Source organism: Poecilia latipinna, unplaced genomic scaffold (assembly GCF_001443285.1).
Source record: "Poecilia latipinna isolate Pla-1442-1.1 unplaced genomic scaffold, P_latipinna-1.0 Scaffold222, whole genome shotgun sequence".
NCBI lineage: Eukaryota > Metazoa > Chordata > Actinopteri > Cyprinodontiformes > Poeciliidae > Poecilia > Poecilia latipinna.
This window is the reverse complement of record NW_015112838.1, coordinates 404,441-425,103: the sequence shown is the minus strand read 5'-3', so window position 1 is coordinate 425,103 and position 20,663 is coordinate 404,441. Positions and strand designations below refer to the sequence as shown.

Sequence of the window (20,663 nt, the reverse complement as noted above, 5' to 3'; positions counted from 1 at the left end):
GGGAAGCTCAAGCTCAAGGTATAAAAAAATAACTTCTGTCTATAAATTGTGCCCTGACTGAGTTTTCTATTGCCTTCATGAGCAGCCAGGGGTGAGTTAATAATGTAATAAAATGCAATGAATTTTGTGGCTGTAATCTAATGGAATGTTAAAAAGTTTATTTTATTTTTATTTTTTGCGAGGCACTGTAAAAGTCAGGATGAGCAATCATGAGGTAATGTAAAGTACACAAAATAACAGCTGCCACGGTCATTTTCCAATGTAATCACTTCCCCTTTTTCTCGATTTGGAGCCGGAACACAAACGAACCGCCGGCGGTGCAAATTTAAGACAGGTTTATTTTGAGCGGTTAAACAAACACGGTCGTCACCAAGTGCTTTACAGGAAACAAATACACATACAAACAAGAATCGACCCCACCACCCCCACACAAAAATAAAATAAAATAAAATGTGTTCACAATTATCTACTTCATGGCTGTCAAAATAAAATACAAAAACAAAAGAGGCAGCACAAATCTGGGAACTCATGACACCAGTCCAACTTTTTCTGGAATCAGAGACAGCCAATCCGCCCGTTCAATGAGCTGTCACGTATTGCACAATTCTTTGCTTCAAGTCAGAGCAAGTGAACTTGATTGTGACCTCAAAACAGGCAAAGGAAGCTAAACTTAACTCTTCACCCTATCTTATTTCATTCACTGAAGTCAAGCCAGAGCCCAAACACATTCCTGCTCTGAAGTCTGAGAACTTTCTGAACTTCAAGGAAAGAAAGAAAAAAACAAAAAACAAAATTAAACCTGATGAAACCATGTAATTTAATGCAGAAAGAGTCATACCATACAACCCAACTCAATAATCACCAATACAAATCAATTTTTCATCATAATGCATTTGTGTAATCTGTGTTCCACAAACAAATGTGATTTGGGATAAGATAAAAAAAAACAAAAAACTATTAAGTTTCACAAAATATGAATTTAATGGCAGCAAAGCAGAAAGCTGATCTGAAAAAGGTAACCCACGTGTGTTGAGTGTACAAATACACTGGCCTCTACTCTTAAATGTACCCCACGCCCAAAGTTGGAATGAGTCAAACCTGAGTCGTCTTGTGTGAGAGGGTGAGTTCAGCATATACAGCAGCTTTCCTGACAATGTAAGATTCCCCTCACAACTGTTTTAAGACCCTTCCAAGAAACATATCCCTCCTCATATCTTCAGGTCGTCTATTCTAGTCCGGCTGCTGCTGTGCTTGCCGCCATGACCGGACCTAGTTTGCGTAGGAGACCCGGGGGCTGATGCTGATCCCTTTTTTCCCTTCGCGTCACATTCCTCTGGCTTGCTGCTGCTCCTCTCCACCGCCAAATTGTCCTTATTCTGCTTGTAGGCAGCCTTGCTGTGGTAAGGGTGGAAGGACGAGTCTGTTCCCTCAGACAGGGGAGTGAGGTTGTAGCTTGGTACCGGAGGGTAAGACGGCTGGACTTGGCTGTGCTCTCGGAAGTAGTCATCGTAGCTTGGTACCAGAGGCACAGGAGTCTCCCTGTGGCCCTTGGAAATGCTCCACAGGTTCTGTTGACCCCTCCTGAAGGTGATGCCCTGGCGGCACTTGGTGAACCCCAGGTGGTAGATCTCTATGAGGTTCAGGAACAATGAAACACTGGCCACACCAAGCATGAAGATGATGAAGATTGTTTTCTCTGTAGGACGGGATATGTAGCAGTTGACCACATTAGGACAAGGTGGTCTGTCACACGTATACATGGGTTTCAGCTCAAAACCGTACAAGAGATACTGGGCTACGATGAAGCCAACCTCAAACAGTGTCTTGAAGATCACGTTGAAGACGTACGTGCGCAAGAGCTCCCCCTGAATCCGCACCCGTCCCTTCTCGTCCCTTACGAGAGCTTTCTTGTGATGAGCATCCACAAAGGGAGCTTGTTTGTCGACTAGCTGTTGCCTCTCTTTGTCTTTCTCCTTCTGCTTCTCCTCCATCCGCACCAGGTGTAGAATGTGTCCCAGGTAGATGAGGGTGGGTGTCGACACGAAGATGATCTGCAGCACCCAAAAGCGGACGTGGGAGATTGGGAAGGTGATGTCGTAGCACACGTTCTCGCAACCGGGCTGCTTGGTGTCGCAGGTGAACCCCGACTGCTCGTCGCCCCACACCTTCTCGGTGGCGGCGCTGAGGATGAGGATGCGGAAGATGAACAGGACAGTGAGCCAGACCTTTCCGACCACACTGGAGTGCTCCTGGGCTTTTTCCAGAAGCTTCCCCAGCAGGTTCCAGTCTCCCATGGCTGTGTCAGGTCACTAAGATAGAAATGAAGAGTTTAGAGCATGTTTTCTTGTCCTAAATGACCATGAACCGTCTAAAAAGTTACAGGAAACTTAAAACAGATAGGCAAACGAGCCGAGGGTTCAGCGACTGAGCAACGTGTGGCCTCATCCAAGTGGATGCAGACAGGATTATATTTACTTTAGGAGAGTATATATTTGGTGGGTGCAGACAGGAGCAAGGCAGGTTTCAGGCATGATTCTGCATGTCCTGGCCTTCATGACCTCAAGCCATGGCAACATGATCCCTTCAAGAAGGTGAAATCAAACACTGGCCAGATGTGTTGGAGGTCCAAACCGGAGACATTTGAGTGATGCTGCTACTGTCGGCCTCTGATAAAAGCTGTGCTATAAATGTTTTCCATCTCAGATAGATTTAATGTTCAGCAGAATGATGCTACTGTGAATTGAACTTATGTCTTGGGAGCCACTGCAAAGACAGCTTTTAAATACTTTAACAATTACAGGTAGAGCTGTTTGTTAAAAACAAAAATGAATATCAGTCCTGCTTACTTCAAGGTAACAAAACAGAAACTCAAATAATTGATGCCGATTAAAGGCTAGAAAGAGCTCGTCTTGAAATGACTGAAAAACTGGTAATAAATCTACAACTGTTGACTGTTAACATAAAAGGTCACAAACACTCAAATGAAACAACTCACATTTACTGGTGAAAACCACTTTGTGAACTCAAAACATCTCATGGAGTGAAGCTTTTCACGTCCCGAAGGGTCCATGGAGCCGTCATGTTCTGCAGACAGGCCTCGGTGTGGCGCCTGATCCGAGGGCCCTCAAGCAATGCCCTTGAATGGACAGGAAAAACGAAGTCTGTCTAGCGATATGCTTCGTTCCACGCTGAAAAAAACCCATCCGACTCAGTCGTCCATCTTCAAAGCCTGCTAACAGAAATCAGGACCCAGGCTGCGGCCCAGGGGTCTTCCACGGACACCTAGCGCATTGGAAGCCCTCTTAACCATGTCCAGCTCGCTCTTCCACGTCACCCCCTCCCTTCTGAGGTTAAATTTGGCACAGTGGACTCTCTCTAATGTAAACTTCTGAAGACCTTCTTTCTCAGCTGTTGCACTGAGTGACAGGGAAGCGAGCCAATGATGTTTGTCCGTTATGCCTGTCTAGCCAAAAGAGCTCCTGGGGACTAAATATAGCACAGGGGCCTATCTCCTATCACAGAGGGTGGGTGGGTGACATGGCTGGGAGATGAGCAGCCTGTGGTATCCTTGTGTTACAGCCTGAGGGAAAAAAGCCAGCTATTGGTTGTAAAATGACATGACAACAAGTCAATTGATCAGGTAGTTTGTTTCTTTATTACACAGTGCGTAATAACCCAACATACTGCGTGAAGGGTTTTTACCTGGGTGTGAACCGGTGCGTTTATGCATGTAAACAAACATGCATTTGAGAGCATAAAAATGTGTTGAGTCAACAACAACGTGAAAACAATGTTGGTGTCTTTTGACATGAAATTGTCAGACCTCGACTGACGCAAAGTAAGCAATACACAGATGCACGTTCTAATCAGGATCTGTTGAAAAGCTGGTCAACGTCAAACATTTACTCGAGTCAAGAAGAAAGCAACACCCACCTCAGGAAATGCTAAATTTGATTAAGTTTAATTTTATTTACAAGTAATTTTTAAACATTAGTATAACTAAACTTTGACGTTTTCAGTTTGTTTGGTCATAAGAGAAATTAAATAAATTGTTGTTCGTTGATAATAATTTTTACTTAGAAGTTGAAATTTCCAGTTCAAATGTTGAGTATTTAACAGAGCAGAACTACTTCAACTTACCCTTCTAGTTGAAGTTAGCCTGGTTGCTGCACACATTATTGAGCAGATCCCATTAGTTTATGACCTGCAACATGGTCAAGTAAGGTTTCAAGAGCAAAAAATCATTGCTATTGTATTTATTAACCCTATATCACAGATTGTTTATTTTACCTCACAAATAATTAATACTAACACACTAAGCCGGCTCCAAATAAGGAGTTTTCTTAGATGAATATTTACAGAACAGCAGCATAACAACTAAGGGTGACCCGGAGGGTGGGGGGCGGGGGAACTAAAACATTAAAAGTAATGTTCTAATTTTTATGAATAAATCCTGTGTTTAATTAAAAGCATTTTGTCAAAATGTGGTTTATTTATATGACATGTTCATTTTACAGGCCATTTTCGAGCTTTTTATATCATATTTTTTTTGTTATACGAGTCTGACCGAGACTACACCCCACCTGAATTTTTAGCAATAATTAGTTGTTTCTTTTTTAAACACAATCTAAGGTATGCAGCTGCTTCTACACAAAGTTAGACATTTTCATTGAGAGTAAACAGCCTTGTCTCCGAACACTTGCACCAGATTATATAAAGGCATCAATAAATATTACAAATAAAAGCATATTTCCTCATCTGGCTTATGATTGCTCTAGTGATGTTCATCCTTATTTAGAACTTTTTAGTTGTAGTTTTGTAACCTTACAAGTGTCAAAAAAAAAAAAAGTAAAATATTACAGAGTCTGCTGTACTATACCCTCATGTGCAAACTGATCGAGGACTGGCTTCCAAAGTGATACATTTACAATGTAAATGTTCCACAGCATCTACTTTTTACCAGATTTTTGTGTTCTGGAAGAAGTCCCTCTATTTCACAGCTCATATATACACAACTATGCTGGCAGTAAACTGGAAGCTTTGAGAGCCTGGACCAACTGCACCTGCAAGAGCCCATCAAATGCATCCTGCTTATAATGCTCCGTCATGCAACAAATATGCAGCCGTGAACGAAACAAATTCTTATGGTTTTCTTAAATCAGTCAGGTTTCCCACAGTGTCAACTCGTGTGGGAACAAGTGAGAGACACAGAGCGCCACAACCTAACGCATTGTGGTGTCGGATTTGTAAGAAATCATTGCTACGTCTTAATATGCTGGAGATGATTTAGGCAAGAAAAAGCATCACAGTTAAGTGAATATAAAAAAGAAACAAGTAAATGATTTTATTATGCATATATATATATATATATATGTATATATAAACAGTAAAATAAAGAAATATACAGTTAAGGTGTCGTTAATGCAGAAAATACCATATTACAGGCATGATTTATTAGTTTCACAAAACTTCAGAAGGCAGAACACCTCTCGCCCTTTTCGGTCGGGCTCTTTTTGGTCACAGTTAGCTTCGACTTGAGCGAATGATCTGCTATCAGCTGATTGATTTCATTTTGTCTGTATGAAGACAACCTTTGAGTTATCCAAGCTGCTTTGGCCTCATCCTCGGGGCGATTCAGGCACCGTTTGCAGGCCCTCGCAATGAGGTAAATCACCTCGGCCAGGTTGAGCAGCACACACACTCCGGACACGGTCAACATGAACACTGTGAATATCGTCTTTTCTGTTGGTCTGGAGACGAAGCAGTCCACCGTGTTGGGGCAAGGGTACGAGTCACATTTCACCAGTCGCACCATTTTAAAGTCAGGATAGATCAAGTAGAAGACGTAGAGGAACGCCACCTCAAAGATGAGTCTGAAGACGATGCTGATCATGTATGTCCACCAAAGAGCTCCTGTGATCTCAAACTTCTGGTTCTTGATGTGCTCCAGCTCCTTGGGGCTGCCGCGGCCCGACTTTTTCAGGGCCTTCTTGTCGACATGTCGCCTGTGGGCCACATGCATGGCTACCAGCAGCGCCGGGGTGGACACCAGGATGAGCTGGAGAGCCCACAGCCGGATGTGTGAGATTGGGAAGAACTGGTCGTAGCAGACGCTGTTGCAGCCGGGCTGCTGGGTGTTGCAGGTGAAGCCGGACTTCTCATCGCCCCAAACACTCTCGGCGGCAACCACCAGCACCAGGATGCGGAAGATGAAGATGACGGAGAGCCAAATGCGTCCGATGCCGGTGGAATGCCTGTTTACACCGCTGATCACGGCATAAAAGGTTCCCCAGTTCATCTTCGACTCCAGGTCTGCAGAAAGGTCAAGGTAGAGTAGTTATTTAATTACACTGCAAATAAAAGGAATGCAATCAATTCTTTAAAAGCCCCTCAAGAAAAATAAAACAAAACAAAAGACAAACTAAGTCTTTCCAGCACACTGCCAGTAGTTGGTCTCCTAACCACCCTCCTTCTCTGACAATCTTGATTAAATCAAAGCAAACTGCTGCAAGAATCCAGTATTAAGCCTTACCAGGCTCATCCGGCTGTGCAAGCGGCGTAAGCAGCACCGGGGCCAAAGATGACCATCCTGAGGCTTGACAGGAACATCAAGCTGGACTCGTCGGACACAGCTGACAAGAAATGCCAAAGTGGCCCTGCCGGCTCTATAAAAGCAGGGGCGATGGCCTAACACAAAGCACCATCACAAGACGCAAGAAATCGAAGCCAATTGCAAAACTTTTGCTGAGTCACGTGGCTTGCTGACCCCATATTAATACTGTACTCCAAAACTCGCCAACCACTCATTCACAGACAGACAGACTGACAGAAGGACAGCTGTAATTCCTCCAAGGAGCCAGAAAGCCATTGTCTAACGGCAAAAATACGATAATTTCCTTTCAAACAATACGAAGAATATGCCACACAAATACTTCTCCTGAATGATCTGTTAGGATACTTTCTAGTTGGATGTTAGGAGCACATCAGCTACATCGAATCCTTTCTCCATTCTCAATTGATGTTAGTCCATACAAAATTAAAACCAGAGTGTGTATTTTACCTTCAGCTGTGGTGGTACACAAAGATGTGTACAAAATGGGAAGAAAATTAATAAAATATTTTGTTTTTCAGCAAGCCAAAAGGCTGGAATGAAAACACAGTGCGTTTGGAAAATGCAAATCATCCCTCCGCCACTAGCCGCTGCCCTGCACCGTAGCAGTCATATGCTCTTATATAAACTATTTACATACAATGGTGGCCTTTATCAGGCTGCAACAAGACTCTTTAGAATTCAGATCAAACGCCTCGATTTCCGCCCACCCCGGGGCAAAAGAAGGAATCTGTGTGGACACAAAAGGCCTCAGCTTCGCCACATTATTTATTGTGCTTGGCGGTTCAGTGACGTGAAGGAAGCTTTTGACCTGGGCCACTGCTGCGGAGAGTCAGGTTGGCAGTTTACAAAAAGCATGACTGTTCAGATAATCGATGGATAAATAATGTGATGATCCTCTCAACTGTTCCAGCACATTCCTTTTAATGCGTTACACAGTTCAGTGCCATTCCTGAATTGTTTTCAAAACATCCTGGCAGAAACCCTGGCCTGACTCTTAGCCCGCTTAAATTATAACAAATTATCAGTAATTTACAACAGCACAGTTTGTGCAGTCTATGAAAGAGTCTCTGCTGCACATGAATTGAAAGTGAAACGAGATGAATCACTCGCTGCTCGGGCTCTTAAACCCACCTGGAAACTTTTATGGCTCCACGAAGCGATTCCTTACAGTTGGTTCTCGTAAGTCAAGAAGAAAAAAATAAAATAAAATTAACGATTCAGAGGAACAAACTGAACTCCAGCGGGAAAACAATGCCCGTTTGTCATCTCGCATACATTCAAATAATCTACAGCAGTACACTGTGCCATTTCTGCGTCACTTCTGACAGGGCAAGTGGGAGGGTGTGCGTGGAGAAGCCGATTCTTTGAATGAACTCGGAAAAACTCATTTGCATTCAATCCACTGACGGGAGACGAGAAGCACAAACGGTGCCAATGATAGTAACTTTATTTCAAAAGCAGGAACACACATGGAAATCGACATGCAATTGGACATGAAACCAATGTGGCTTTTTGATCTTAAGCAGGGAACTTTGAAATGAATTTAAGAAATAAAACTAATCTGATGTACAGACAAGTCAAGTAGAATTTTATAATACAGAGAATCCAGGTGCACCATCAGTTCAGACACTCTCCAGAGGGACTACTTAATCATGCACCTTATGTCCCTCCTTAAACCTAAATATCACATATGTTTTTGTTTTTTTTTTACACAAAATCTCAGTCTGTGAGAATATGAGTTGCATACATTAAAAACTTTAAAGGAGCAGCAAAAAGAATAGAACAAGATGCTGAGGGAAGAAATCAGGTCCTTTTATGTAGGTCAGTGTTTCTCTGTGGAGGTACCAATACAGTACAGTAGTGCTGGTCTGGCTTTTAATGGCACTTGGATATAATTGTAAAGCAAAAACTATTAGCACGTTTAAGTACAAACCTATCAATTATAATGTAGCGAACCAATTTATGCTATTTTCTAGAGACTTCTGAAGTTGAAACTTCATAAAGGTCCAGTTCCAAGTCTGAAACCCAGCTGGGTTTGCTGGTCGATTTGTTTATTGAGGAGGCTAACTGACAGTAGCAATATACGCTTAAAGTAAATTTTCACATACTTTCACAATGTGTTCACTGAAATTCGTTGTAAACAAAACAAAAAAAATGTAAATAAAAACAAAATACTCAATTTAAAGGCAAACTTGCAAAGAATGTAGTTCTACAGTAAGTCCAGTCAAAAAAAAAAAAAAAAAAGGGAAGTTTCTACTCAGAATTATTTAAAATAAAAATATATATTAATTCAATCACTGCAGTTTGTATAAAAATTACACACATAATGAACACTCGCTTTGGGAAGGCGATGCACAGATCAAAAACTGAACCCAGAGTGAGTTCTCCAAGTTAAAAGGCTTTTGAAACCCATTTTGAATCCACTGTATATATTCACACACTGCAAATCAGTCAATACTTCAGAGCTACAGATTGCGTACATTAAAAGCTTCTTTCACTACATGGCAAACGTTCTCACACCAGCTTACAATCTCCTTCAGTGTCGGCTCACACGGTTCATTTTTTATTTTGAGAGTAGCATGAGATGAGATATTTTTCCCATTCAGATTCTTGTTCCTTCATTTTACGTTGAATAGCACCTGCACACAAAAATCAAAAAGGTGACAAAAATAAGAATTGTAAGCAATGCGAGCAACACAACTGGGAGGAGATTCACTTGCTCTACTTACTCTTTTTCAGAAGACAATTGTTCTTCACTTTGCTGTGCCTCGCATGTCCATTTTGGGCTAATCTCAAAGACAGAGATGCACCCCTCCTAAAAAACACAGACTTGCTGGCGTTTTCACATATTTACAGTGACTTGCATAAATATCACTTTGCAACAAGAAAATGAAACATATTCAGTAGATTTTTTTATGGGACTGATCAACAGAGCAATGCGCAAGTAATATTTTAAAATTCTAAAAATCTGATAAAAGTGTTATGCATTTGTATGCAGTGTGAATCCTTTGTAAAAACCACTTTCATGCTGTTAGTTCCAACTCATTTAAGTGGCGTCTCTACCTGCTTCGGAAAAAAAACAAGGCGAATTCTGTCCATTTTTCTCAAGTTAAACTCAACCTGACTGGACAGATCATCGGTGATGATTCAGATTCTTAACTGGATTTAGTTCTGGGCATTAATTAGGCTTTTCTAACATGTCGGTGCTGCGATCGAAACCACGGCACCATAAAGTGCATTTGTATGACTTTTCTGAGATCTCCCTACGGTAATTATCAATGGTGTATGATGACACCATGGAGCCGTGTGCTATGTTTGGGGATTCCTGGTTCAGTACATTGACTGTTTCACTGTAACGCTGCATTACCATTTCCTTTTCTTTTTTTTTGCTTGTGCATTATTCAGCAGATCTTATGGTGCAACACCTATACATTTATAATTTATATTAATATGCCTGTTCAGTACATATTACAATTACTTTTATTTGTTCCATTTTCTTATTTTCATTATTTCAGTTTTTGTTTTTTTTTACTTAAGTCAATAGTTTATTCATACCAAGCCACTGTTCAACTTTATTTACTCATTTCTGATGTTATTCTCATTTAACTCTACACTAGTCACTACACAGAAAACAAAATATTGGTATCATTTGCAAGTAATATAAATTTCAGTCTCTTTGAGACTGTTTTGGATGTTATTTTCACCCATTTGTGCTAATTAACAGTTTTTTTTATGGTAACTTAGTGCCATGTTCAGTCCGACCACTGATGCAATACCATGTAAATCGGGAACTATCAACCGTATAAATACTTTAAGTTCATAAGTATACATACTGCTTTTTTTTTTTTTAATTGTAGCGTTTTGAGATTTCTTTAACCAATACCAATAATGCTGGAAATGTGGATATTTTTCTGATACAGCTTTGATTTTCAAGAAAAAACGTTTCTCAATTAATCATCTAATCTACCTGTAAAGATTCTCTTCTTGGAGAACTGAGATAAAGAAACAGGCCAGTAATTTGGAAATGTCCACTACCTGCTTTATTAAGGGGTATTACTATTTTCATGTTAAGGTTTTATTTAGCCAATTATACACCTTTGTGCTTTATGCACTTCTTTGTGTTGGTATAACACATAAAAAATGCCCCAGAAAACACAAGTTTGTGTTTACAACATGACCAAAGGAAAAATGTGAAGGACCATGACTACTTTTGAAGGCACTGTACACAGCCACTATACGTTCCAGATGACTTGGACTTACCTTGTAATTTAATCCACCACTTCTATCTGGCTCCCCAATTTAAAACCACTACTTTATCCCCCTAATGACAAACTGATGGCATTTAATAATAATAATCAATTTAATTTGCACCACACTTTTCATTATCAAAAATCTCAAAGTGCTACACAGTACAACTAAAATCATTGATAAAATCAGCATCATAAAAATCATGTGGAGGTAGAATAGGCTTGCTTAAATAGAAAAGAATTAGGGCACTTCCTTAATTCTCTAATTAATGACTGGTTTATCATAAAGTACCTCATAGCTCCAAGTTTGCCCTTTTCCAGGAACAGCTCAACTGTAACCGTGGGCCCCTGTGGATACAGTCTGGCATACAGCATCCTGTCATGTACTATTGCTTTGAACCAACCCACCGCCTCCTCAGTCCAGTCTGTGCCATTAATGGGCATCACCTGAAGGGGAGGAAGCAGAATAAGTACCGTGAGCTGAGTGAATTTCCTTCATTATGAGGCAACAGATAAAGCTGTGACTAAGTAAAGGACATAATTAGCCTTTCTTTGTTACAGAGCTGTTGGTTAACTTTTCCCATGAATACAAGCTGCAGACATTAGTTCCAGAAAGTGATGTAGCTGGGTGAACCCCAAGAGAAAGCTGCTGGGTTTGGAGTATTGGACCACTCACATCTGCCATAGAGACCTGCAGAGCCTGAAGTGGAAGCACCGCCATTTCTGGGGAGAGCTGCTTAATATTGCAGAGTGACACACAGGAGCCGTCACCGTAGTCCAACCTGTTCACCTCCACGTTTATGGATGACTTCTTCCCAGTCCCATCTATAGCATCCAAGACAGAACAGGTTAGTCTGAAATTCCCAAGAGGCGACAGTCTGTCTGAGTGACACTGCTACCATCTAGAGGCAAGTCTTTGTAAAACCACTTCACATTCAACTAGACTCACTGCTGCTCACTCCAGAAATCCCAGCCACCTGAGCCCTGAACCACTGTTCGCTTTGCGGAGACCAGTAGACGACCTGAGCTCCGATGTCTGGGATGCAGTTCTGCTCGGCGTATAACTGACCGACTTTAAGGCTGCAAACCAAAAACAAGACACAATTACATGAGGAAGAGCACGCCAAGAATCAAAAACGATAAGGTGAAAGTGTATGTAACGTGTAAACATGACGTACCATACCATACCAACTTTATTTATAAAGCACTTTAAAACAACCACAGCTGATACAAAGTGCTGTACATCAAAACACAACATAACAATATAAGTTGTGACTTATGACTGAACAAATGACTTACTCTGTAAAAAGAGCCTCCAGTTTCCTATGGGAGTCTGCATGCTGAATGTAGAAGTGGCTGGGGCTGACAACATGAGACACCACCACTTCGGTCTCTTCAAACTTCCGGATCTCAAATTCGGGAATGTTTACGGTACTAGTTGCCAGGCGACCTGGATGATCCGAGTCGCTTTTTTCGAGTCGGGTTTGCGTGTGCTGCGGGGTTTGGGGTTTTAATTCTATACCGATGCTAGAATTCTCCACCTGAGCAAGTGCTTGTTGCCATTTCTCAGTATCCAAAGCAGTGCTATGAACAGATTCCTCCAGCAAGACCTCTGTGAAGATATCGCCTATGTCCCACAATTCAGTTTCCGTGGCAATGACGCAACTGTAGATCAAAGATCCGCAGGAGTGGACTCTTTTCACTTGGAAAACCGGAGCCTGGTTAACGTTTGCGTGCAACGTTTTAGGTCCCCGCTCGTCTACTGAGTCGTCTGTCACAACATGTCTGAATTGATAGCCTTTTGTTTTGACGGTAGGCGACGACCGCAGGAGAGACCCTGAATTGTTTGCCTTGTATTTGCTTTTAGTCTGCTCCAAACAAGTGACCTTGAGTGAACCCTTGGTTTTAGCTTTCTCTTTGAGAAAGCGCAGCAGTTGGGAGGAAGTTTGCTTTTGGTGCAGCACCTCGACGTCATCGCCATGACCCCAGATTACTTGAGACTTCAGGTTGCACTGAGACTTCTCTGAGAATGCGTCTTGGATAGGAGGTAGTAGGACTTCTGACTTCCCCTCACTCACCACGTTGCTCTGAATAATGGCAGCTGGGATGTGCATGGAGACTTCTTTGTTTTTATCTTCAGACGCAGCCTTTTCCTTTTCCGGCTTTAAACGGGAGGAGCTTGGAGTCAGAGGAACGTTGACCAAGTCTGATGACTTGCCACCATCTTGCTGGCTTAAAGGGCGCAGGGAATCGAGGGAAACTTTAAACTGCTGATGGGACAGAACGGCTTTGAGTGGCTGAAAGTAGTTGAAGCTCACCCTATCAAATGATTGGTAGTCTGTGAACATAGAGGAAACAAGAAAAGATTGTATTCTTCAAAGCCTGAGAGGATTTCCTTCACTTCAACCTTCAAAAGAACTGAATGATTTGATTTATTTGACTTACCAGCTTTGTGATTCTTTAACAAAGCCAAGAGCTTCCAAATTTCATTGCACTTTCTGTCCAGAGCCTTTATGACATCTTTGAACCAAAGGTTTGGGATAGATGAGTTGAGGACACCATGTGCATCTTCATAGGCCTGGTGGATAGGACACAGTGGTTTATCAGAGGGGGAAGAAAAAGGCAATAGGTTTGTCTTATGAGCTGAAAAGAAGAAACATAAAAGATTAAAAAAAGTTCTGGGAATTAACTGATACTGTTAGGAAAACACTGAGCACCAGTCATAAATCGTATCAAAACAAACAGACCTAAAGCAAAAAAAAAAAAAAAGTGGAAAACAAAGTGCACTCTTTCAACTCAGCTGCTCATAAATCTCTCCATCTTGGATCAAACTAAGAAGCAAAAATGGATTAATTTGTTTGCTGGGATCTTTTTTTAGTTTAAAGGGTTCCATCACACTGAAGGAAGACCATAACTTGTCTGGGTTTGTGTATATTTTGCAGCAGAAATGGGAAATACCAGTGACATTGGCTGGCCTTGAAGGCACAAAATAAAAATATTGCCAGATGTTAATTTTATGTTCTTAGTAACTGATCATAAAAACATGTAGTCTTTCAAATTTCTTCTAGAAATATTCAAAAAAAAAAGTTAACATTTGCCAAATTATTTAGCTGTTCTACTTGTATTAAATGAGAAAGACCATATTTAAATACATTTTCTATTTAGATGGCTCCCCACATCTCTACAGGAGATGGAGGCATTTTTGTACTTCTGTTTTTTTTTTCTTTCATACAAGGACGAGGTGATACAGCAATAATTTAATATCCCAACTTTTACAGTACAATCTCTGTCATGATTTTAATAACAAAACAAAAAACCTACACTGATGATTTTTTCTAATTTTCCCACCTAAAAAGAATGAAAAGGTCTGTATTTTTCATCCGAAATACACATTAACTATGAGAAAATTAAAAAAAATCTAAATCCAGAAAATCACATTGTATTTAAACAGTTATTAATTTTGTTAAGTGAAGTTTTTTAAGTGCCATTATCTATGTCGTATTTATTTGATTATTATGTCCCCATTCTGACTTCAATAGTTTTCTTAAAGCATTAACATAGCCGACAACATTAAGTACAATTGTTTAGCTAACACCAAGGTGATTTGTGAGTGTCGCGGCTCTTTTCATCCCTGTAGTTAACAATACCTGGTTAGTGAAGTCCCGAAGTTCTTCCTCCAGCTTATTTCGAGCCTTTTCCAGCAAGTACAGTTTGTAGGTTAACTGCGCTTTCTGGATGATTCTGGACGTGTGCGGTTCCTGGTAGACAGCAATCTGCTGGGTAGCCATGCTGACCCTGCCTCTTTTCTTCGTTATTTTCCTACGTGTGCGCACAGAGGTTCAACTAGCTGTTACGTTCTTTCCTTGAGTAATTTGCCAAATTAGAACAAAAATATTGTTCCGAGTATAAAACTACAATTTCCTCCGTGGTGCGAACTGTTACCACACCACAGTAGTCCCTCTGAATGTCTGCCGGTTGACCACGCTGGTTTGTCGCTCATTTCCCTAAAGTAATCCTCCTCTCAGTTGTCAGCAGCAGCCGTTGGTTTTTGGCCGGATAACTCGGTGTTCGCCATGATGCCTGCTGGTGTCCACTCTCTGTCTTGAGGAGTTTTAGTTCCACTTAAACCACGAGCAACAAAGTTCGGAGTGCTGTTGGTTTTTCTGACGAGTTTTGATGGACCAAGTTTGTGACGAGTAATCCAGAAGGATTTTTACGAAGGCTTGTGGCTCCGGAAGTGTTTGGTGGACGAGGCTCGCAAGGTGGCTGTACCACGTGACTGACTCAGAACGCGGTTGGTTTGACCTTGCAACTTAAAACATGATATGGCGGCATGTTTTGCATGTCGTCATTTAAAACATGACATATGTGTAATATAGAAACAAGTAAAGGCATTGAAGTCTGCGATTATTATTGTTTGTCAAAATTTCCTGCTAAGTCAGATAATTAGATACAGTTTTATTTATAAGATCTATTTTGAAATTAATGTACATTTTTCTTTTCTGAGTGTTACTGGGCCTGAGCAACTATATAGTCCAGAGAACGCTGTTGTTTTGTATTCTGGTCATTTGTAACTCATCCTGGAAGTAGCTTGAAAAGACAATAGGAGCTGAATCTGCCTAGTAGGGCTTTCTTCTTCCATCCCTCCTTAAAAATGTATCTGCAGAGATTGGCTAAAGCGGTGACCTCCCGAGCCACTCTCACCCCACCAGGATGCAGAGTGTTCCTGTCAGTTGCTCTGCATTTGCCATACCAAGATGTAATGCAGCCTGTCAGGTTGCTCTCAGCGGTGCCCTGGATAAAGGTGGTGATAAATGGAGGACTTATCCCTTGCTTCAGCCCTCCGAGGGAGCCCTTCCTCACTCTAGTGAGTGTTCAGCCTTATGAAGCATATCATCCCAGCCCCTCCACGCCTATATCTGAAGCTTTCTCCTCACGAGGCTTTCAACCCAGCCCGAGACACCTTCTTACTGAATCTCTGTCATGTGTGAAACGACGCCAATGAAATGGGGAGTTGGAAGTTGATCCAACACTAACACAAAAACATATGGCTTCACAAGGCCATATTTTTCGCGCTGATAAGATGGAGCCAATGTGTGAAAAGGGCTTAGGTCAGTGTTGCATTTATCTCTGGCATTTTGTGTGTAGACTTTCTCCACTCACCTGCTTGGATTCTCTCAGAAGCGTACAAATACAAATACAAAAAAAAAAAGTAAATAAAATGTGAAGTATTTCATTAATAAAGTGTTTACTGGATAAATAAGTTGCAGATTTGTATTGACATTTTTTTTCTGCAATAAGCAGTTTAGTTGTGATTCTAGGTTTCACTTGCTTGCTCTCATGTGCTACTAAAAAAGCTGCAGCATTTCCAAATGCCATGCTACTACAACCACCAAGAAGAATGAATGTAATTTACCACTTGCATTCCTTTGGTTTCACACCTTACATGCACTCCGCATTGTGTTCTCGGAGTCCTCTTTGCTCAAACTTGTCAAGCTGCTACTTGATCTAGAAAACTTGTGGGGTGGGGCTGTTATGTGGCTCAAGACCTGAGTGATAAGCACTCTGGCTATTCTGATGCTCCTGCTGGAGTCAGTGACTCAGCACTAGAGGTAGATAAAATTCAAAGGGCACAAAAAAGAAAAAAGTTATATTGGTGATTTACACCATTTGAAAGGACAGTGTTAGCAGGGGAAGAGGTGAAGACAAAATGTCCTGCAACACTAGTAAACTCCATTGTTTATGCTTCGGTAGTATATAATTAAAGTTGAATAATGGGCTCTTAGTTGAGTAAATATGATACGGTTCAAGTGACAATGACAAATTCCGGTAACACCCAAGTGATTCACAAAAGTAGGCACACCCCTGTTAAAATGGCAGGTTTTGAATGATGGAAAAAAAAAAATAAGACCACAATAAATAATTTATCTTAAATTATTGATTAAAGCTCTGTTAATCTGACACAAATCCTCCACTATTAAAATGAGAAGAAAAAGCCTTTTCTTTGGAGAAAGACCCAAAGAAAATAAGTTGCTTAAGATTACTGACATAATTACTTTGTTTAAGCACCTTTTGGTTTACTTCTAGTAGGACATTTTCTTTGAAAGGGCTCTGCCAGGCCAGCATGCCAGATCTTGACTTGGCAAAATCTGCCTTCTCTGGAAACTAATAATGTTTTCCAGTTCCAGCGAGGACACCTTTCGACACGTCTGTCCACATTACCACAAAGATTTATTTATGGTCAGTTTAGTACTGGACTCTACTTTGTTCTAAAGCTTTAGTTTTCTTCACAGAAAGAGCCATTTTTATGTTGACTTGGATGTATATTTAAAATCAATGTGATGATGGACAATAAAGTTCCTCTTCATGTTGTTGAGCTTAATCTGATGGATATTTGACAATGTTCATCTTTCTTGACATAAAAAAAAAAAAAAAAAGTTTCACATAATCCAAGAACATGAAACTGTGCCCATTAGGTTTCAGAACAGGTTTTGTATTCTTTTGAGGAGGTTCTTCTTTTTCCTGGTTGATACCTTTAGACTATGATTCGTCTGATTCTTTGCAACCTCTGTCAAAGCTTTAAAATTCCAGCCAAGAAAAAGTCAGGAGAACACCACTAGCACAGCTGAATTTTATTTATGCTAATTCAATTATCTAAAAATAATATGTGTGAACACAAGATGAATGAATGCTATAAATTCATTAAATAGTGCTTCAGCAGAATATGCTTAAGTGTGTGCAAAGTTATGCAAGCAGGTCTTTACATTTTCCAAGCTAACAGATTTCCTTTATTCTTGTTTTGGCTTAAGTGTACAGGACATAAGCCATATAAAAGGTGGAAACTATTTTTTAAAGTAATTTATTATGTTGTATTTATTTTAGTGCACAAAAGCTTTGCGTTTGAACACAACTGTTCTTTTTTTTAACGCTACTGTATTTTATGGTTCACAGGAAGAACATCTGCTGGGCTAAAAAAAACAAAAACAACAAAATAGAAGCTGAAATTCACAGAAAGGGAAACTGATCCACTTCCAACTTCGTATGATTTATCTGTAGGTATTAAAGCAGAAGATTCAGACTCTTAAATAAAGACTGCCAACATATTGTGGTAATTAAGTATAGCATATTTATTAAGTGCAGCAAGACTGATGCAGAATGACATCTTCCAGGGTTAAATCCACGTCTGTTACAAAACTCAGATTGATGTTTGATGTTTGAAGAGAACCGTATATCATTTTCTCAGGGGTTCATGCTGAGAGTGTTACTTTTGATGATTCTTGCTTGGATTTCTCCGTTCTTTATTCTGGGAATCTTGTGGAAGGCTTCATATCCAAAGTATTTCAGCTCAAGCTGCAGTTTGATATGCTAACAAATGTTTCACAAAGTTCGGGCAGCGGATCTGTCCCTCTGTAGTCAATACAACTTGGGAGCCTTGGTGTTGATTCAAATCACAACTTTTGCACTGAGTTTGTGATGTGAAGTGACATGTTTTGTAAAGATGTGCAGAAAGCTTCACATGTGCCAACTTATACAGGAAATTTTGCTTCCTTTAGGTCAAAAGAAGACAATTGTTTTCGCAGACACTTTTCTGAGTCAAGCAAAGTGAAACTCCCAGGAGTTATCAGGAAAGCTGATATGTTGTCCAGTTTGCCTTTGAGTGTTGATTGCCGACTTTAACCGTAAAGTTCTGGCCAGAGGTTAACATGCACTCATCAAAGACATTACTGTCATTTTAAACTTTGATTAAAACTAAAAACCATACCTACTTATATAAGCAACAACAAACAATTTCAGGGATGTTCCATCATCATTCCACGTGGTAAAAAGAGCAGCATTTAAACATTTAGCTGGAGCTTTACACGGTGCAGACTTTGTAAATGTCACACCACAGAAGATTTTGGAGTGCAACAAAGCTTCCTGCCAAAAAAAATGAGCACTAATGATAATACAGTCACAAATAACAATGTTATGACCATTCCTCCAAAACGAACTCCCTGCCCATCTCTTTCAAAGGAACAGTAAAACAAAGGACTTTTTAGGTATTCTGACATCGTCAAGTTCCTCACTTGCGTAAAGCATTCGGCCTGGCTAATGTCAGGCAGCTCAACCCTCATGTCATTCAAGACTGTCAACCATCTGCTGTCACAGCAGTTGAAACGGTTGCCGCTAATATACACTGTAGTCAGATTTGTGGATACAACCTCAACCAAAGAATAGTTTAGAGTCGTAAAGTCATTGTTTCTCACATCGATTACTTTAAGAGGAGAGCACCCTAAGCTGCTGGGTGTTGCATTAAGTTTGTTGTTTGATATGTTGATCTCAGTCAGTGCAGGCATGCAGGGTAAAGACAGACCTGAGCTGTTTATGTTTATCCCACTGACTATCAGGGACTGTAAAGTCGTTTGCACACCTTCCAGTGCCATCTCATGTATCAGCATGTGGAGGTTTCTGGCAAGATTTAAGGAAACGAGTGAGGTCCCCTGAAAGGCGTTTGGCGGAAGTATTTTTATGTTATTTTCTCCAAGATTGAGGTGTTTAAGAGTCTTCAGCTTCCCAAACGCAGTGCAGAAATGATCAAAATCTATTCGATCTTTTGGCAAAGACCCACTCAACATGCCACACGGTTGCAATGAATTGTCTTGTAGATTCAGTGTTTCGATTTGTGTGAGCGCCTTGAGGAAGAGCAGGGGCAGACGGGTCAGGCCGTTGCCCTGCAAGTCGAGGTGCTTTAAGGAATGGAAAATTATCTGACGAACTTGCCTCGGGTCACTATAATTTCTAACATCCCAGTTTATGTTTTGCAAACAGTTGTGGCTAAAATTGAGCGTTTCTAAAGAGTTAAGCAAGCTCAACGTTTCAAGAGGAAAAGAGGCAAAGCGATTAAAGCTCAGGTCAATGTAAACCAGCGGCATCAGCCTCCAGTTTGCATGAAAATAATTCTTTTGAAGTGTCGTCTCATTTACAGCGTCCTGATAAAGAGAGTTTACTTCAGTTACCATCACAGCCTCCGAATCCAGAGCACCAAGCAAATTGTTCTGCAAATGCAGATACTTTAGTCGGTTCATTTTTGGTAGAACTGGGAAGTATAACAGCTTGTTGTGACTGAGGTCAAGAACTTCAAGACTGTACAACACAGCATCCTCTGGAGTAACAAAGAACTCCACTGAATTTCTGCTCAGATTCAGATATTTCACCTGGTGCAACGTAAAATCACAGATAAATGCAAGATTGTTTCTCGCCAAGTTGAGAGATTCTAATCGGCTTAGTGGTTCAAACGTCTGCGGTGCTATTTCTGATATCAGATTATCCTCAATAATTAGACTCCTTATACTTCTGCTCTCTCCAAACAGGCTTGGCGACAGTTTTATTAAAACATTACCAGTCATCTTAAGTTGATCAAGGGAAGACTTGTTTCTCAGCAATAGCTCAGCAGCGCCATTGCTCAAGCCGTTCATTGATATATCCAAGCTCCTGAGTCCGCCGAGGGATCTGAGAGCTTTGCTGTTGCTGCCAAGGCTGACGCTCAGTCGATTCCTGGACAAATTCAAATGTTCAAGCCGGGCCAGGTTTCCAAAAGCCGCCTCGGAGATAAGGTCCATCTGGTTGCCGCTCAGGTCAAGCTCCTCCAAGCACGGCAGAGCAAACGCATGTAACTGTGTGATGAAGTTATTTGACAGGTCGAGCCTTCGGAGCCTTACATCCAGATCCAAGGGGACAGAGGAGAGGTTCTGATTGTTCCAGGACTGATTCTTGAAATGAAATGAACATTAATCATGGTTAAAATAAACCACACATCCCAAGAC

General features: G+C 40.8%; 4 protein-coding genes across 6 annotated transcripts in view; all 4 read right to left on the bottom strand.

The window, feature by feature from the left end:
- Positions 1-318: 318 nt before the first annotated feature.
- LOC106947092 (gap junction alpha-3 protein-like) lies at positions 319-3,414 on the bottom strand. The gene is made up of 2 exons (XM_015031888.1): positions 2,996-3,414; positions 319-2,309 (listed from the first exon to the last, which is right to left on the bottom strand). Exon 2 carries the CDS (start codon positions 2,292-2,294, stop codon positions 1,209-1,211), a length of 1,086 nt encoding a protein of 361 aa, XP_014887374.1. The 5' UTR covers positions 2,295-2,309; positions 2,996-3,414; the 3' UTR covers positions 319-1,208.
- Positions 3,415-3,632: 218 nt separating this feature from the next.
- On the bottom strand, positions 3,633-7,203 carry LOC106947094 (gap junction beta-1 protein-like). Of its 2 annotated transcripts, none has more exons than XM_015031890.1 (2): positions 7,061-7,203; positions 3,633-6,312 (listed from the first exon to the last, which is right to left on the bottom strand). In XM_015031890.1, exon 2 carries the CDS (start codon positions 6,296-6,298, stop codon positions 5,471-5,473), a length of 828 nt encoding a protein of 275 aa, XP_014887376.1. In that variant the 5' UTR covers positions 6,299-6,312; positions 7,061-7,203; the 3' UTR covers positions 3,633-5,470. The 2 variants fall into 2 exon arrangements, with proteins under 2 accessions (XP_014887376.1, XP_014887375.1); XM_015031889.1 differs by lacking the exon at positions 7,061-7,203 and adding an exon at positions 6,533-7,033.
- Positions 7,204-8,042: 839 nt separating this feature from the next.
- The window catches only part of LOC106947089 (uncharacterized), a 26,590-nt gene continuing 13,969 nt past the window's right edge, over positions 8,043-20,663 (bottom strand). The window contains exons 3-10 of one of the 2 annotated variants that reach the window (XM_015031883.1): positions 14,508-14,940; positions 13,306-13,438; positions 12,160-13,198; positions 11,810-11,940; positions 11,537-11,685; positions 11,153-11,307; positions 9,343-9,428; positions 8,043-9,252 (exon numbers count right to left, since the gene is read on the bottom strand). In XM_015031883.1, coding sequence (XP_014887369.1) covers positions 9,170-9,252; positions 9,343-9,428; positions 11,153-11,307; positions 11,537-11,685; positions 11,810-11,940; positions 12,160-13,198; positions 13,306-13,438; positions 14,508-14,648 — 1,917 coding nt within the window. In that variant the 5' untranslated portion in view covers positions 14,649-14,940 and the 3' untranslated portion in view covers positions 8,043-9,169. Of the gene's footprint in view, positions 9,253-9,342; positions 9,429-11,152; positions 11,308-11,536; positions 11,686-11,809; positions 11,941-12,159; positions 13,199-13,305; positions 13,439-14,507; positions 15,497-20,663 lie in introns of those variants that run through there. The other variant, XM_015031882.1, reaches the window with a different exon arrangement.
- The window catches only part of LOC106947088 (leucine-rich repeat-containing protein 32-like), a 3,361-nt gene continuing 377 nt past the window's right edge, over positions 17,680-20,663 (bottom strand). The window contains exon 2 of the mRNA XM_015031881.1: positions 17,680-20,609. Within this exon, the coding sequence (XP_014887367.1) occupies positions 18,741-20,609 (1,869 nt within the window). The 3' untranslated portion in view covers positions 17,680-18,740. The remainder of the gene's footprint in view (positions 20,610-20,663) is intronic.